We start from the raw sequence: 19,663 nt of genomic DNA, 5'->3' as shown, positions 1-19,663 counted from the left end.
TTACAAGCGGTCCCCATAAACATAAGCAGGATGGGCTAATGTTATCCAGGTTTCTCACCATTGATGGCATAAAGCTTTCAGCTCCATGTTTCCACGTAATAAAGAGAGGGAAAGGTATATGTCATTCAAATAATGTCAGATTGATGTACCAAGATTGGTTCAAATGGTTACAGAATATAGCAGTTGCTTACTGAAACGGTGGCGTGGCTTGTGCAGGCACACCAAGTGTCAGCCACACTGGAGAACATACGTTTCATTTAACTGAATCTAGCCCAGGGTTTCTCAGAATCACAGAATACTTGAATTGGTTTTCTTGAGAAGAGGTGCTTAAAAGCATATGTGACAGCGTACAGTCCAGCATGTAGCAGATATCTCAAAGTATTTGCTAACTTTAATTCAAATTAAGCACAGCAGTTCCTATCAAAAGCAAAAGCATATTACTCCTCAAACTGTGAGAAGTGAAGTAAATATTTCACTTAAGCAACTGTTGTGGCAGCTTTCTTATAGTACTTTAGTCATATAAAATTTATACTAATAATACAGCTACTTTCCTGCAGAGCAGAGGGGTCTGTAAAACTGGCAAAATAGCATTGTGAGTAAGCAGAGAAAATGATTACTGATCCATATAAGAAATTTAAGAGTTGATTCTATAAGAGTACGAGCATTTTCTACTCCTATGCACGTGAGGAACGTTATTTTTCTGGAAGTGTCGCTTTGAAATGGACTCTCCATCCCTGAAATACAAAATTCAGGACATTTCCTCAAGGTTTCTTTTCTCCTTTTTTTTTTTTTTAATTCTTCTTCCCCCTCTTTTTTTTTTCTCCCTCTTTTCTTTTTTTCTGTTGTGCTGTATTTTGGGTCATTTAGACCATACACTTTGATGGAGGGCATCCTTCTTCTCTGAATTTATGAATCAAAATGTATTCTCCAGTGGATACCTGGAGGTATAATTTGCCTCCTAACACTCCTCAATCTTTATTGCTGACACATTCAAGGATGCCTAACTCCCACAAGAAAAAAACTCACATTAATCTTCAAAAATACGTCCTTACCTGCCTTCTGAAAATGAAAATAGATGTTCTTTGAGAAATTATCTGAGTTTCACTGCAAACCCTGAGGATCATGCACTTTTGGAAACAATTTTGAATCTGAAAAATTTATAAATAAAAATATGCTGGTAGATTCAGGCCATACAAATCCTGCATGGTGCTGAGTCTTTCCTTGGAGGCATGAAGCGCTCTGCTTCCCTTGGCAGATGTCAATAGAAATCAAAAGCACTCAAGCAGCTCGCTGGATGCAATCTGTGGCATTCCTACATACGCTTTTTCTGCATACAGGAGAGAATGACTTTTTTGCTTAGTGCTTTTGTAGGTGATAATATATTATGGAAATATCTCCAAAGCGCACACTGTCACCCATAGATGCTAAATCAAACACCCATTTAATTACTGCCGAAGTTAAAAAAATAAAATAGCTAAGTTGGGGACCTGAAGGCAGACAGGCAACTCAAAGAAAAGGCCTAAGACAACTTTTCTCTTTCTAGATAGCGCAAGAAAGAAAACAACCCTAAAAAGAGAGTGAGGCCTTTCACATTACATACTCCTGCTGCTGCTTTATGTGCAGAACTTTGGAATAGCCTTTGAAGCAGAGGTCACTTAACACACCAGGAAGCACTCCCATCTCTCAGTTTCGCAAGCGACCTAATAAACACCAGTCACAGAAAAAGAAATTTTGAAGGCCTGTAGGAATTTCACAAAAATTGTCTTCATGTTGAGCTGATACTTGTAGCTAAAAGAACAAGCAGATGCACGTTTGAGGGTCACCAGAAACAAGTCAATTCTTTGCCTTTTCCTTTCTTTCAATTTTTGTTTTATTTTAAAATTGTCCACTTAGAATTTACTTTTAATTCTAAAGTATTACCAGAAAAGAATGTTTGATTTGATTTTCATCTCCTTAAAATTATTAACCTGGATGTTTACTTATGGATGCTAAGATTCTCCCACATGTATTCAATTGGATATAAAACCTGAGCTCTCTAGATAGTCAAACTTAATTTTACTTTAGGGTAAATACCTGTATTTTGATTCTTTGCACTGAAACAAGAATTTCTGAGGCTATGCCATAGCAACTTTTCTGAAAATGATGAAGCATGGAAAAAATAATATGGACTATGTAGTATGGGTAAAGCCTTCCAGATGCCTTGTATCTCCACATCTCAGTATCTCCCACTAAGCAATACCCCCAGTCTCCTGTTTCCTCTGATGCACAAATATGAAATAAATTATACTTAAAATAAAAACCAAAACAAAACCCCAAACAATTTATAATATTTTAATTTGTCTTAAATAAAATGTAAAGTTTCCCAAAAGCATCAAGATCCAGGCAGCGGTAAAACTTACTAAAAGAGATGAAAACATGAGTAATTTTAATCAGTGTTTTAACATGCTTTGAAACAGTTCATCTCAACCTCTGGTGCATATACATAGGATTAATGAGAAATAGTTTTCTGCCTTTTCTCCAAGTCCATCCTAGAAAAATTTTTACTTCAATTCAGCTTCTTAATTGGTGTCCAGGGCTAATACAGTTTTAAACAGTACATCTACAAGGACCAACTAAGAATAATCCACTTTTGACTGGTACTCACTTTTAAGATTCAAATAGAAAATAAATAGAGCTAGCAAAAGACAGAAAAATCACGGGCAAATGACCCAATTTAAAGTTTAAGTAAAATCCTAAGAGAAGCTGCTAATTTGAATTGGCAGTCACGAATAATCAGATTTCCCAGGACCAATTTTTGCAGTTTCTGGAGCTGTGGAACTTCCCAGCAGAAATGCACCTTCCCCCACCCCATATAAATACCACCTGTACCTTCATGAGCTACAGCCAGTTACCTGCAAATACTGCTGACTCAAATCCCAGTCATCAAAAAGGATCAGCTGAGTTGTTCCACATCCATTTTCCAAGTAATGGAAAACATTAACAAAAAAGCTTGCTATTCCCTATGCATGTCTACTATAATATATTCTCCACTGAGATGCCAGCAAAAGAAGGCTAAGAGAACTGAGGAGGTAAAAGCATTCCTCTCTCCTGTTCACAAATGGTGCTTCATGTGGTCTTCGTCCAACTGTCGATTGCGACAGTTGATCTGCATTTTTTTGTCCTCTGATGTTACACGCCTATTAGCTAGCAAGGCTTTCAGGGGAAAGACTGTTTCTTTGTCCCATGTTTCTACAACACACTTTCATAGATGATTGTGATAAACAGCCAAAACATTTAAAATCTACAAAGGCTCATGAGAGAAAATATAATAACAATAAGGGTCTAATATCAGCTGCCATCCTACAGAGGACTGCCATATAGCACTCCCTCCTGCCCACCGACTTTCTAGCATCCTGAAAGCCACTTCTCCAAGCCTGGGAATGCACAGATACCTTATTCCCTAAGCAGTAGCTAGACAGACATTTCCTCCTCCGTACGTTACTCCTGCCTCTCTCCACCTGAGGCAGACAATTCTTTTACAATAATTCGATTTCATGAGCTACATAGAAATACGTAAGAGTTATTAGTATCAAGATTATGTTGGTACCTAGAATTGTTCCAAATAGGATCATTATGCCGCTTGTCCCTAAAAGCTGCTATTACGGTTAAAAATAGAAGTTGATACATCTTTGACCATGAATGGCTAACTCCACCGATTAAAAAGGGAAGCATAACTACCAGTTTCTACACAAGACATACATAAAGAGGAAGGGGGAGAAGAGGCTGAACCCACAAAGATGACAGAGAGCACAACACAGGGCATCATGTGAGGAAATGGAAAACACTACTTTTTCCCAAGCCTTTCACCTGACAAGACATTATTAGACTAGACTTCAACTGCAGATAATGCTTGTTTTTAGTGTTAAATTTTTACACAGCCCTACATTTTGGCTCATAACAAACATAAAACATTTGCAGCAACAACAAAAATTACTTTGCAGTTTCAACAAGACTGCAGCTAGCCATGTCACCTTCAAAGTAAAGGTATTGAATCGATTATTATTAAAAATCATGAGGATTTCACATCTTGATTTCAGTATATGCTACCCAGCCGTAATACCCGTTCGATTGAGGCCAGACTTCTTGTATGGAGACAGCATCATTATTTCATGAATCACCAGTGACCTTTGGAAGATACTAGGAAAAGCAAGCATGTTCATTCCCTTCCATTGATTTTCTAATTTCAAGTAAATTGGTTTAATCTGGGGAATGGTTATCTATTAGGAATAAAAATACATAAACTGACTTTAGAAAACAGTACAAAGCTTTTGAACTGAAACTACGAATTTAGAAGGGAAACGAGGCAAAAAGGTAGTGATTATATAAAACTTAACTTGGGCGTGATTCTTTGGTCAGCCATACAACTGTGAAAGAACTGGAATCTCTCTAAACTTAAAAGACAGATCTATAGGCCCAGACCTTAGTTTTACTGCACTGTGTGTCTGGAACATGCCTCTGTTTTACCCATTAAATATTCGCTGTTGGAAAAGCCTGCAGGAAAACTACTCACCTAAAATGGGAAGCAGAGTGGGCATCATTTTCATCAGGTTAAAATGAGAAATAACATGCTGAATATTGAGAACATTGGACAGTCCTGAATCTAACCAACTTAGAAGACAAGTTCAGTAAATCACCATGTATCTGAAACAGCCTGCAAGAAAAGAACTTGGTCGTCTCCAGGAACCTAGATGCACACAGGGCTTCGTAATCAAAGGATTTATAGTGTAAATGTTTAGGTCATCATTGTACTGATGCCCAGATCTCAATATATTCTGATAACTAAACCTTTGGCTTAACATATTGTCTCTACTTTATTATCTTCTGAACGTGAAATGATCATACCTAAGCTTTTTTTGCTATCAATTTATGTTCTCATAATGTTAATGATCTATAATAAACATAGATTTTGGCACTACGGTAATTCACCTTAAAACCACACGCAGACTACTGTTCCCTTACTATTCCTTTTTTGTATTTTCATTTTTTGCCTATGGAATACCAAGTTAATCAGTCCATTAAGTCCACTCAATAAAAAGAAAATGCTGGAAAAGGATTTAAAGCACCAAACTGTAACAATCTCATAGCAAACTATATACACAATTAGGTTTGGGGTTTTTTTCGACTTTTGGTAACTCTAAGTTGAATTCTACTTATTCCCGAGACCTTTGCTCTCATCATCCAACACTAGATGTCTTGCCCAGAAATTATGAACTACTAGATTTATAAATATTGATCAGAGTATATAACTTCTTAAATCCAAATAAGAAATAAACAAAACTCTTAAAAGACTCCTCACAGTTGAACTTCTGAATCCCCATCACTGGAGTACTCTGAACCTCTTTTCACATCACAGAACAAGATTACAGGCACAGGCACAAACATTAAAATGTCAGACTGGCAACAGCAAAACGTTCACTTACCTCACGATCCAACAGTACCGGTGACACGACTGTAACAATATCTCCCTTTTCTGGGTCAATATAGAACATATTTGGAGATGGTTTGGTAGGTGTCTGTTTGAGGATGTTATACCGCAGAAGAGCATTGTCTGTGCTGGAGTCATCAGCATCAAATGCTGTCATACGCATCACCGTCGTTCCTAAGGGAAAGGTGGACAGACAACAGAATGCAGTTACCAACAACAGGTGAAATTATGCTGCCTGCACATATAAGAACCAGGTGGGTACAATACATAATTATCTCATCAAGACCACTGAGTAGTTTCACCTGATGTTTAGTCTGTACTCGCATTTGTATTATTTTAACTTGCTACTGAGACAACACCAAACGACTAGTGTTTCTGGTTTGCAGCAGACATAGGACTCTAATATCAGTTCCCCATATCTGAGTGCTTTGTTGCCAGTCACATTAACTGCATTTCACTAAATGAACTACAGATGTACCTTTTTCACTTTAAATTCTAGAAAGTCTACAGGATATTTATAATGAGGATGACAATGCTGAAATAAGAGAAAGATCTCTATTTTCACTTTAAAGTCTTGCACAATTTCAGAATTAGCTGGACATTATAATTTCTGTCAAAAAGAAATTTTGTAGTGATTAAAGCCTACATTATTCTAATTTCAATTTGTACAAATTTATGGGCTTGCTGTATCAGCCTCAATAAAAGAAACCAAATGCAAAACCCCAAAACCCACCACACCTCTATTGCCAGGCTATCCTTCAAGTGATGAAGGTTTTTTTAACATGAAAACCTACAGTCTGCAGTTCTGCTACAGAGTGAAATACGGCAAATGTCCTTGACTGCACGGATTCCTAAATGATGTACAGAGGAGAAACCTCACTCTTCCACGTCACAGTTAATACAGGAGAACCTGGATGCTGCCAATTCTCTACTTAGCTAGTGGAACACATAGTCCTGCATCACAGGTTCAAGTCTTTTTCTTTCCCTTAGACAGGAACACCAGAGGCTGCCACAGCCTACAAAATTCTCTCATAGCATTCTTTTATTTGCTTCGTACAGTACATTGAGAACCAAAGAAAGGAAGCAATTAGTCACTTGGGCTGAACGGTGAGATATTCACCCTTAGACCATTACAATTTCTTAATCGGTTCATTTATAGGTATGAATGTAAGCATCATTTTTAAAAAAATCTAACTAAAAGTAACACATCGTTACATCAAAACTCAAGTATTTCTGGTAGTATTAACCTGAAGAAAGAATAAAATCCTACCGAATAACAAAAAAGTCATGATCAAATCAACAAACTAGTTTCAATGGTGGATCAAAGTTAAGTAAAAAATTGATGCAAAAGGTATTAGCAAACTTCAAACAAATAAGAAATCTAGGAAGCTGTCCATTCTTTTGCCTAAAAATTTCAACTAAATCAATTTATCAAATTCCATCAACTATATGATTTACATTTAAGTAACTTAGCACTGAAACGCTATTATCTAATGTGTGAATCACAATGTTGAACTTAGTTACAATTCCGTTTAGAGATTAATTCTGATGTGGTGGCTAACCCTTTCTTTTCCCCCACAGACTTCCAGTGGGCAAGCAATATGATGAGGAAAAACATTTCAAATACAACATTTTCATTTCTTTACAGGTTCGTAAGACTATATGATCTGTTCTCAGTATCCATGTAGCCTTTTGTGGCAAAATAACCCCAAGTGATTAAAAACCCTGGTACAAACAAGGCCTAAGACATTACATTGGAAGTGCCTGCAGAACAGAAATACGTATCATTCATGTACAACGATGAACAGTGAGTTTATATTCTCTGTGAAGGTCTTGAAGCACAGATCACTTAAAACTCAAATAGAAATGAAAGATTGTGGTAAAAGTACAAACAAACCCAGCTTCACTTATAGCCTGACATAGCAACTGCCTGGTTCACTGTTAAGCAAACACAACTGGCTTGTTTAGATATGTTTCTTCTTTTTTCCTTTTGCTGTACTTCCCGGAGTACAAAGTATTGACTCTTGATGTAGTGACCTTGAATATAAGCTCTCAAAGGTTTTGCTTCATTGCTACTTCAGGCAGAGTTACCCTCTGGAGAAAAATAACAGAGATCTGACAGCGTGTTGGTTTTATTCACCAGTGATTAAAGGTCAGACAGCTCAAAAAGAAGCTTACCAATAGATACCATGCCATGTTTTCCAATATTACAAGATGATCCTAGCCCTGATATTTTCACCTACTTTGTTTGAGACTTTTTCAGAAGAAAAAAGAGCAGGTTTCTGTTTTGAAGAATGAAGATTCACCCTCTTTTCACAAGTACAACACGCTGTGCTATTTTTTTTTAGAGATTTATCATATTTCGAGAAGATTATTTATATTCATATTAGATAATGTGTTTCATGAAGATCTAAGTCACAAGAATTCAGTGAAATAAATAAAAATTAAGGCAAATATTCAAGGGATCTTAAAGAGCGCCCAAGTACAAGTGAAATTCAATGAGTTTTGGTACGCAACTCTTTCCTGAAAAACGCAATTTAATAAGATGCTTTACTCAAGTACATTAGACTCTATTTAAATGAATATACAGTTGATACCCTTAGTAATCTATTAGAGCAGCTGATGCTCAGCACTGATTTAGAAACTGATTAAAATATATACTCAGGTAGAAATCCTATTAAAAGAGTTGTCCTAGACTGTTCTACTGAAATATTTCTGATTATATGAATGGGGAAGGCACTGTAGATTTTAAGATCTGATGGAAATCCCCAAATCTCTAGTTACTCTGGCATAAAACCGGCTTAAGACAATGGCTGAATCTGATTCTGATTTGCCAGCTGCAGTTCTTTAACCTTTCAACTCAGGGGACATGATCTGGTTCTGTGCAATCATTCCTCTGGTGCATACAGATAAGAAATTCCAGAAACTCAGAAGAGCAGAATTTTACATTCATTTTGCATAGAAATTCTAGCTCCAGAAGGAAAGCTGTAGAGAATTAGATCCATTTGTTTCTGTGTTGCTTCTGTCAAAAGCTTTGAGATATTGGTTTCTAGCTACCATCAAAGTGGCATTTACATTTAAGTAAAAGTTATCCTATTCTCACAAGTTCATGTACAGATACAAAAATGCGTATTAAATTTGGGGTTGTCTTTAGATGTTGTTATGCATTAGTACAGTCTATATAAGGTTGTACCTGTTTTCTGTTCAGGAACATCAATACAGAAAACTACACCTCTTTAAACATCACCTGTATGCTTACATCGCGGCAACAACAGAGGAGCTGCTGAATACTGCGGCTGGAAACAAAAAATAAGCCCTTGTAGTGAGCTGAGAGCTGGTGCCAGGCTTCTGCAGCCATGCTGACAATGGCTTGTCCTCAGAAACATATCCTTTGCACGCTTGTGCTCACAAGCAGGTTTGCAAACTAGCTGGAGTTCAATGCTGTCCATTCATTTCAAAGCACAGTGGTACCTCCTCTATATTCTATTCCATCAAAACAAAATAAATGGAAACCCCCACATATACAAAAACCTAGAATGGGCTAGTATTTGTGGTTGATGCCTCAAAAATCTCAACAGCTGTAAACCAGCAGCTAAAATATATTCCAGGGACCTTTTGGAGAAGTCTGACAGCTACATTTCCAGGGAAGAACTTTCCTATCCCAGTTGAGGTGTTCACACAGAGAACACACATAACCATACATTTGGGATTGAGACGATGTTTATAGAAATCTCTTTCCTAAAAACAGAGACACAAATTTTTATTTCAAAATGCTCTACAGCATACATTTGGTCCAAAAGAGTTTAATTCAAGATACACGCTTCCTCAGTATTACTCCTTCATCATAAAGTTTTATTCTTCATAAAAGATTCATTTCCCCAGACCCATAAACTGACTACTTCTAATTCAGTGTCATTTTATAAATACTTCCATTCCTGGCATCAATCAAATGCAGCTGGCTTTCAAACCACAAAACAACAGCTTGCTACATTATCATGTTAAACAATATATATTAACTTATCAAGCTGAGAAAGAAACGTCTGCAAAATCAGCAACTTTATAGTTCTGCCAATGATGTGCAGATCCTCGTTGAGGCAGTCCCTCTCAGTAAAGGTACAGTTACGCCTTGGTATATTTCAATATTCATGGTTTATTTGTCACACCTTCTGGGCAGTTTCACTATTACCATAATCACTCAAAACCTCGACTTGCACCTCCCAGAGTTCCTCATTGATCAGACATATATCCCACTAGCCAAGTCATTGCTCCAGAGGCTGTAGCTATCAATCTGTTGATTGCTCATTTGGCCTGTAACTTGGCTTGGAAATATTGGCAAAAAACTCCCCTTAGGCATTAAGAAGTAAAACACAATGCTTGCACAATTTTGTGGTGATTGGAGCAGATGGTTCTTGGGAAAAGCTCCTTGGCATTTCTTTCTTTTATTTACCTCTTAATAACCTTTCTATTCTTTCTTTTTTTTTTTTTTTTTTTTGTTGATGCCTTTTTTTCTGTCAAGATGCCAAGAGAACATCAGCAACAGTTCAGTTGATGGATGAGATTACTGCTACTTCCCTATGCCTTTTATTTATTTATTTATTTATTTATTACATTCAGCTGCCGGGTTTACAAAAAGGACTAGAACGTAGTGGAAGTGAGGCCCATTTCTAGCTTGATTAAATACGAACAAGAGTCTCAAGCCTACAGCCTTAAAAAGACGACTCTAAATTTGAATACTAACATTAAAATAATATGCAGTGTAAGGACTCAACTGTTTATAAGTTTGAGAGCTACAGTGCTAAAAAACTTCCCACTGGCGTGTTCTCGTGTTATTTTCACTCTTTTTGTGTGTCTCTGCTGTATTGTGAGTCTTTCTGTGAGTCTCTCTCTCTCAGGTCATTAAAAGTTTTCTACGTGTGCTATAGAAAGTGAAAGGTTTACTTTCCTAATTAACGTGACTGGATTGCTGAGATTTATTTCCACCTTCTTCACAAGTTCAGATGTACCTCTGAACACTGATCATAATCAGTTGTACAATGGCATACTTTCAAAAAGTAAAGCTATTTTAATCGGAGAAGGAGAACAAAGAATGAAAAATGGGATGAAAAAGGAAGAAATCAAGAGGGTTACTTATATCTCTAGAGCACATTACATTTATTGTGACAGAAAAAAAAAGACATCAACTATCAGAAAATGGAGCAAAAGAGGGTATCATTCTGACTACTATACTCATCATAACTAATTACATGTTTCATGTCATTTTGTACTTTAAAGACAACAAGCCCCAGGGAAGCAAAACAAATACAAGAAGAAAGGTCTATTATGGCTCCAATCAAGTGCATTTGAATTACAACTACAGTTATTAACTTATGCGGGTTATTAAAAACTTGAAGGCCTTGCTCAATAGAGAAGACATTTAGTAAGAATTAATGAGTTCAGTCTTTTAGCATATCTTGTATTTACGTAGGGCAATAATTTTCAACCCTGCAGGACTTTTTCACATTGTCAATTTAGATGTCTGGCAAATTCCGGGTATGTGTATACTTTTTAAACTAGAGTTTAGAGGTCATCACTGATCAATACGCTGGGCATGCCAACGTACTGCAGTCAGCAGGAGTAGAGAGGTGCACTGGTGAACTGTCACTCGTGGAATGAATAATAAACTTGACATTACATGACGGAAAATGATGTTAAGAGCTTTCAGGTATCTGCTGCTCCAGGGAAGACATTGATATATGAAACGTCAGTAAACGAATTTGCATTAGTTGAAGTTATATGACATGGATGCCACTTTGGTACATTGTGCTTTGTCTCTAGTGCTAGGAATGTTTGTTTCTTTAGGGTAAAATTGTTGGGTGAAAACACTAAAAACTGTTAGCCCCACCAAAGATTCCCAAATCATGCATGTATTATCAGTACATACTAGATTATGAGATGTTTGTCGTAGCATAAGTACACTGAAAATTAAACTCTACGGTGTGCAGATAGGAGAAATTATGAAGCAAGTAAAAAGAGTGTTATTCTTTCATAATAATACTAAGATCCGCATCACAGATCTTGTGTTGTACAAAATATGAAACTTGTGGTCCCCAACTGGCATAACATTTTACACACTGTTCGGTCTTCCCTCACAAAAAAAAAATATTGCATGTAGTGTTACAAACTATGGATAGCACGAAATAGATTACAGATAGCATGAAATAGACAGTTCCATGAGGAGTAAAATCAATGAAGTTCCATTTCCTATCTGGTATTGTCCAAAGGCTCATCTCCTGGACGGATAAGATGACGTCTTACAGTAGCTAAAGTCAGTCATTCCTAGCAAGACCATTAATAGGATCTTTTTATCTTTTATTTTCATGAGACTTACATGAATTTAAGGTATTCCTTCAGACAACTTTATCCCTATGAGAAAATTAGTAGAAATTGAGGGATGAATTCAAAAGTTTTGAGGGACGGACTGCCAGACAGATGGATAGAAATACATGCTAAAATTTAACTTATTCTGATGGCTTCTTATTTTTATGCGCTAGATTGTTTTCATCGCATATCTGTGTTCAAACTCAAAAATAAAAACTATTCCCAAGCAGTCAGTCCATCAAGGGAAAGCAAGAGGCTGGTTTTTCTCTATGCTAAGTGTACTACTTATTAAGCTTCCCCCTCATCTGAACACATACAGGTAGAGAAGTAACAACAGAGACCTTGACATGTGGTGACATAGCTATTAATGGCTTTTATGTAAGAGGAACGGGGCTGGTTGATGGAAACGTTCTCTATTTCAGAGTACACGTCAAACTCCTCAACTTTAAAAAAAACCCCTAACTTTTCAAATTGAAAAAATAAAAGGGTCGTGGTTTTTTTGTTTGTTTGTTTTTTACACACCAGGTTTTAACACACCGGGTTCCTGAGAAAGGAAAGTGCTGTGATGTGTTCCAGAAGCAAGTTTATCCTTTCTTAAACGTGAATCTAAATCTCCAAATAACAGGAACAAGGGAATTCGGAGAGGAATAGTGACTGCTCTGCTGCTGTAAGAAGCTCCTCACCAAATTATACCTACTGTAACTCCATCTTCTCCTAAACAGTTCTACTTGACATCATTATTACCCCTTCAGGAAACAAGCCACCTTTGCTCAGGCATGGGGAAGTCTTCACACTTGTTCACCTACAGCCTTCTTCAGATGGACTGGAAATCACAAATTTAGTGAAAGAGAACTTAAAAAACAGAGCTGTAGATGAAAAAAAAATAATGTCCTTCCTCCAGATATGAACAGGCTACAGATTTAAGCAAATAACCCAAGATTTTTTCTTAACTAGGATTCTGCCTTGGTTCTGGATCAGTAGTAAAAGCGTCGCACTCTCATGTCTGCTTCCCTTTTGAACAGTGAAGTCTATTAAGAAAAGGCACGAATTACTTCTTGGATCATGACCATAAGCTATAAAAAGTCCCACTGTTCTAATATTCTAACTGACAATTCATAACATAATCTTATATGTCAGATAACATAATTCATAAAGCAATATAACACATTCTCTTGAAGTAAATGGTTTAATGTAAATGATGATATGCACTGAACATCTCACAGCAGGCAACTACGACAGAACAGTGATTTATGTGTGAAAAAATAGCTATTCAACACACAGAGTAAGGTTCAGCCCTAGGCACACTCAGAAAACACAGAGGACCCACATTCCCTCTGGAGTTCGGCTAGCACTAAAAGTCAATCATAAAAAGCACAGGAAATAAAGACCGGATGAGACATTAAAACTTCATTAAATTCACTCCCCTAAAAACAATCCAGGACCATTATTGAAAAGATACAGAATTCTGTTCTGAAAGCCTCAAACAGAGAAATTTCCACAATACCCATGTAACTTACCACCGTGACAAATACAAATGGCAAACACGTGCCAGAAAGCTAGCTCAAATCCTAAGAGGAGATAGGTCACTGCCTAAAATAGCTAGCTAACCGCTAGACCACCACTGCACCAGAGACGGACGATGCTGCTAAGCTCTTTCCTCATCTTTTATAGAAAACTACCAGAGGTAAGAAGTCTGAGACTCGGCACCTCTTGCCTAGAGTGACTTGCTCATTCACTCAGCCCTTTGATCTGAACTGTCTGACAGTTGAAACATTTTGTCAGAGATGCTTACAGCTCACATGATTCACCATGCTGTTTTCCCAGTTCCCATGTAAAATTGGAATTGCCTGCAATCATTCAAATTTGATTTCAGACGTATACAAGCTGTTTAAATGCAGATGTAAACTTTATAGTCAAGAACAGCTAAGCAGAGAGCTTACTAAAAATATATATTCAGCACTTATCTCTGTTTTATAATCCAAATGTTTTCTTTTAGCTTTTCTCTACCTTTTCTTTAATAGTTTCCCATTCTTCTACTCTTCCTTGTTTATCTAGGTGGTATACTTCTGGCCAGAGCAATGCAAATTGCTAATAGACAGCAATTTTAAGAGTAATACACATATAAAGCCTGACGTAAATTTCATATCCAGAAATACTCATGAGAAATTACCTTTTGAATGTAGTAGAAAGCTTCCCCTAAACCTCAAGACAGAAAATAAACCACACAAAATTAGATTAATCATTTAACTTCCTTCCAAAAAAAGAAGTTAACATCCAGTTTCTTCTAGCCTCTAAGCAGCGAGGCATTCTTAATCAAGATAAATGAAGAAAAGAAAATAGATGTTTCGGTGACTTAATTTAGATTAGTGAAAAAGGATTGTTAATTATTTGCATTCTGAACTTCTGGGAGAGAACTGCCCATCTTTCACTTCAAAGCCACTTTCACCTTGTCTCCCTCCAGCCCTGCCAAGAAGAGTTAGTATCCTGAATATTTACAGAAACGTCAACAAGAACAAGTATATTCTCTTCTCTTATCCCTTATTAAATAAAAAATAGGTAATCCCTGGGAAACCTAGTTCACATTCAGCCATGAAACCCTCTGAATTGGGAGACCTAGCAGCACTTACCAGCTCTCCAAGCCAACTGAATATCCAAGCCCACAACCCTTTCACAGCACCAGTGTCCTTCGGAGAGAAAACTTGGATGCACTGGTAGAGAGGAAGCACCAGTGTATTTTAATAGGTCCACCTATATGGACTACTGGAGACCTTGGGCTGTGAGGGCACGCCTTAGGCTGAGAAAGAATCACAGTAACACTTTGGACCGCCTTCTTTTTTTTTTTTTTTTTTAAATAGAGAAATCCTACGTTAACAATGGTTCCAACATAGAGATGTTTGTCAGTCATATATTCTTTTTAAGCTAGGACCGTCTGTAAGGCCAGAGTGAAACTAATTAAATAAAATTAAAAGATAAAATAAAAATAAAATTAAAGAGATCAGTGACAAATGTAGATTTTAGAACAGTAGCATATTAAAATCTAATAACATTTTGTAAGTGAAAAGGAAATTAGAAGAATATTTTTCCTTTCATTCGAACAACAAATCATTTCAAAATGAAAAAAAAGCAATGTAATGTATTGACAGTAAGTGTCTATTTTTTTAAAACATCATAAAAATACAGTCGGTGCGAAACGGGTAATAAGAAACCCAAGCTACATATTCTGTGTGCGTACTCTGCATTAGGAATTGTTCAAGAACAACAACAAAATGGAGATATTTTTCTAAGAAAGTAATATTTTCTCAGATTTCAATAGTCTTTTGATCAGGGCCATGCTTCATAGATGGAAGATCTCATTCTTTAAATTACCTACTTTTGTAAAGAAATTGACTGGCTTCTTAAAAAATATCTTATAAGAAAGGCATCAATTATGCTCCCCTGTCTCAGTGGGCTTTAATCAAAACCATGACATTACTTTACAGAAACCACTTTAGATTATTCTTCTAAGTCTAAATAAGGTACACTGGCATTCCTCCTGATTAAAAGGTAATAATATTACATTTTAATAAGTTCTCTTAGTGCAAGGTCAATCTTCCCTGACTGGAAATGGTTTTTGACACAGTGGGCCAGAATTTCTGTTGATCTAAATCAGCCCAGCGCTACTAAAGCAAAGATTTATATTAGGTGAGGCTATGGAATACAAAGAATGACCTTGAAGTTCTATATTAGGTATATACAGCATTACATTGCTTTATTTCCTTTTTACCTTCCTTATTTCTCACATCGGTATAGGTGAAATGGAAGAGAAAAGCAAAAGGACGATCTGTGCCCTTTTTGTGCTTCTTCTATATTAGACGCTTTTCCTTCTTGCTACCAGCAACTTCCACCGGTATCAATTTTTTCACGTGGATATAGGATAATGACAATACACCAATATACACTTCATCAGTAACTTTAGAAGTCCTCATCTTTATTCTTTGCCTCTTTAGCTAATATGAACTGGTTGTGCATTAATCTCATGTTAAAAAGGAAGGATATAATTGAAACACCCATCCTTGTTATCCATGATTCTGTTGCTGTGATTCTCATCATCTACATCAATCCAAAATTAATCCATATAAGCCAAGGGTGATTCAATATTATAAAAGTAGTGCGAAGGAAAGAAGACTCAGACCTCATAATGAGGAGGTAAATCTTCTTACACAGTTTCTAGCTTCATCTGTAGGAACCAGAGCACACGCTTATTGTAATGTATCATTTCATCTTTGTATTGATTTCATAGCCAAGTCCTAGTCATTTCATCTATTAAACATCTAAAAGTTTTTATCTGAGGGATAAGTGTTTCCGCCTTAATGTAGGGTCTTTTTAGGTGAGTTTTTGTTTTCTTTCCCCCTTCCCACAGATGAGCTACTGGATAAATTATCTCCCAGTGTCTGCTCTGTTGAAGTTATTAAAATTCATCCTGCCCAACCAATATTTCATAATGGACTTCTTCACTGCTCGACCTGATAAATGAATCAGGCAACTACTCCCTGTTCTTCATCCAGAGAATTGCATTAAGTCCATCGCCGTTTTCTAGATAAATCATATCAAAGATGCAGTAATTCCTCTTCAAACTACAAATGGAAGTAGAATATTTGATTGTAAGGTCTCAAAGTTAGCATTGAACAAGTCCTTACAGAGGATCATAAAGCATGTCTTGGAAAGATACCCTTTCCCTTAAAAAGGATTCATTCTTCCCCCACACATTCTTCTGAACCCAGTTCAATAGTTTCCCACAGTAAAGGAGTCCACAATGAGAAAGGATAAACACCATCAGTTACTCTGGAAATCTACAGTTTGTATTGGTCGGCCTTTAAACCAAGTCCATAACAACAACTCATTCCCTAACAGCATTCTAGAATAATAGAAGATGGAACGTTTTTTCAGCCATTTCCCCATCTTGAGACTGAAATATCTGCATATAGAAGTCTTTGCAGCCCTACACAAAATCCTGTTTTTTGGTTAAATTAAATTTTAAAGCCACTGATAGCTGAAATTAATAAATGATTCAGGTGCTGAAAGACTATGCTGTATGATTTTAAAGGAGGTCTTTAACAATATTTTATAAATCACAGGTTTCAAAACCTCTATCCATATATGTAACAAGAATATACTTTGGGCTGTGTGGTATATGTTTTCAGTAGGGGGCTTGATATTCTTTCCTGAATGACGTCATTAATTAAGCCACTAAGTTGAGCAAGTTTGGGGTTAGACAGTGTGATATAATTTCACTCAGTTACAAGCATTTCAGACTCAGCTATCTAGTCTTTTAAGTTTCTTAATAGTCACTGGAAAGGAACTGGCAATTTTGGATGCAGTTCATCCCATTCAAAGCTAAATATTGAAGAAAGGTGCGATGGAGCATCTTTAGAAGTGATTAATTCTGGAGGAAATTTAAGTCAGAAAATATATCAAACTCTTAGGTGCTTAAAATAGGTGATATCACTCCTATTAATTCTGTCCATCACAGAAAACAGAGAAACAGTGAAAAGCAGGGTTAGAATAAAATAATTCTCCTGTGCTTTTGTTCTAATATCACATGCTCCAAAAGACTTTCTCTTTCCGACTTCATGACTACTTACAGCTGAAGGGAAAATATGCCTGCAGGAGGTGCATTAGAGGCCTGCCCCAGCTCTGCGCTGGACAGCATTACAGTCTGCATGGACACTTGACCCTTGAAAAGTGGAGGTCTGCAAGAATTAACAGCAGGCCATGATACCACTGTTCTTACTCCCCGAGTTCCTCATGTTAGGAAAGGACCTTAAGCAACAAATCAAGTTATTTTAACTTTGTGTGTAATTGATTTAGTATTGAAAGGGCTACGTTATGTCCCTGCAGAGAAAATACGGGTATGGAAAAGGCTCTGTATGTCATAAAACATCTAAATATTGACTGTGGAACTCCTTAATGTAAAATTAATAATTAAGCACAGAACAGCTCATGATATATCACTGTCAGCAATTGGATACTTAGAGAACATAAAGATTTGCGGAGCTGTGTGCAAATATAGTACCATTAAGTCACAGGCTTGTTCAAGTATATTTATACATACGCACATATTCTTTCTTAGGCCCAAAGGAAACAAGGATCAGGCAGTGCTATACTGCATCAAGAAGGAAGACCCAGAAACAGATTTTAAATGGCAACACGCTTCTAACTTTCCACCAAGTACACAGCCCCCAGCTTGAACACACTTAAAGTTCAAGTGGTTTGCATGGCTTGCAGAGAACTGAATTCAACTACTAAAATCTCCTAATTCACTGAGCCCTTTTTTCTTAATCTTAATGTCTCTCCATCATGCCTTGGCTTGCTGAGGACAAAAGTGGGTTTGTTCCTCCACTCTTCAAGCTGGCTGGCAGAGATCTAAATAAAGTGCAGAAGCTATAAACCGTATCTGAAGAGCGTTGATAAGCCCTCCTGTCATGACAGCAGAGCTCTCTCCTGGGGAAAAGGTAGGTCTGGCCTGTGTAAAGGATGCACTGACTGGAGCCATATCAGGTCCATTCCACCCATCTTCTTTCTCTATTAGAAGTAAATGGGAAAGCAAATGGACCTTGGGAGCAGACACAAGTGGTCCTGTCTTGGATTCCCTGCTGACTTTTGCCCTTGCAATTCCCAGTGTTGAAAATGTCAATAGTAACATACCACCAAGCTTAAAGGCAGTTTGTAAACATAATTTGTCAAATACATGCATAAAGCTTCCCCCCCACCCCAGCTCTTTTATAATTTTCAGTGGAGTCCTGGTGCAAGGTGTATGAAAGAACGACTATTTCAAAAGATATCAACCTTCATGATACAATCTCTAAGAGTTTGAGTGGATTTGTTCCATGTAAACTTCAATTAGAAAAAATCAAGTAAGAAATATTTTACTTTATACCCCTTGTGCTTCTGTGATTTATTCATTTGTTTTTCCACTAACTTATATGAAATCCTACTTTCTATGGATGTGAGCTGTAAATCTCCCTGCCAGTCAACGAAGTCAAGGTCAGTACTGAGTCATAGTTTTTGTCTCTGAGATGTCTGCTAATATCTTTCCATGACACTACCATACACTTCAACACTTGCATGAGATCATCAGTATATTATTACACGTGATATTTATTTAAATTCAAGGGAAGGACCACAGAATCCCTACCACAGCTATACTGTAAATTCCTTCCTTTTGACAGGACCAGTAACCCCCAACCTTAACACCTGCTAAAGAAAAAAATAAATAAACAAAAACAACACCCCCCCAAAAAACCCCCACCTTAGCTACTTTGATATCTTTAAATTATAATTATTTTATGTCTGTTTACTTACAGCAAAATACCTATGACAGTTTTAAGTGAGCCACAATGATTTGCATCTATGGATTACGTGTCAAATCGGAAAAATTGGAGCTTAAATCACACATTCCTGACAGATCTTGAAAGTCTACGAGGAGACAGGTATTCCAATGTAATGTACCAATGTCAAATAAAGTTATTCTGTTATTACATTACCAGAAACATGCATTAAATAGCTGCAAACTCTTTTGTTTGGGGGATTCCCTTAGCTTTTTATTCAAATGTACCACTTTAAAAAGAGAACAGTTTGTAATTTCATTCCGTTGCATGCCACTTATGAAATAACCCATTGAAACTAATCCCAGCAGCATTCTGTTAAGCATATTGTACTTTCTATGCCTGTAACAACCAGATCTGATAATGACCTTCTTTGCACTGAATATCTGTTGACATAGTGCACCTAAGAATTAAAACAAATGGATAATTTGCTAAAGCAAATAAAAGGCAGCATATTTTACAAGTTTCCCAGCTACAC

The 19,663-nt window shown here is 36.8% G+C and overlaps 1 protein-coding gene across 2 annotated transcripts in view; it reads right to left on the bottom strand.

The window, feature by feature from the left end:
- CDH13 (cadherin 13) overlaps nt 1-19,663 on the bottom strand; it is a 507,409-nt gene that overhangs the window by 148,860 nt on the left and 338,886 nt on the right. For both annotated transcript variants that reach the window (XM_054197627.1, XM_054197628.1), the window contains exon 7: nt 5,460-5,638. In XM_054197627.1, the coding sequence (XP_054053602.1) occupies nt 5,460-5,638 (179 nt within the window). The remainder of the gene's footprint in view (nt 1-5,459; nt 5,639-19,663) is intronic.

Source organism: Rissa tridactyla, chromosome 4, assembly GCF_028500815.1.
Source record: "Rissa tridactyla isolate bRisTri1 chromosome 4, bRisTri1.patW.cur.20221130, whole genome shotgun sequence".
Taxonomy (NCBI): domain Eukaryota; kingdom Metazoa; phylum Chordata; class Aves; order Charadriiformes; family Laridae; genus Rissa; species Rissa tridactyla.
Note: the sequence above shows the minus strand (reverse complement) of the source record. Positions and strands in the feature narration are given on the sequence as shown.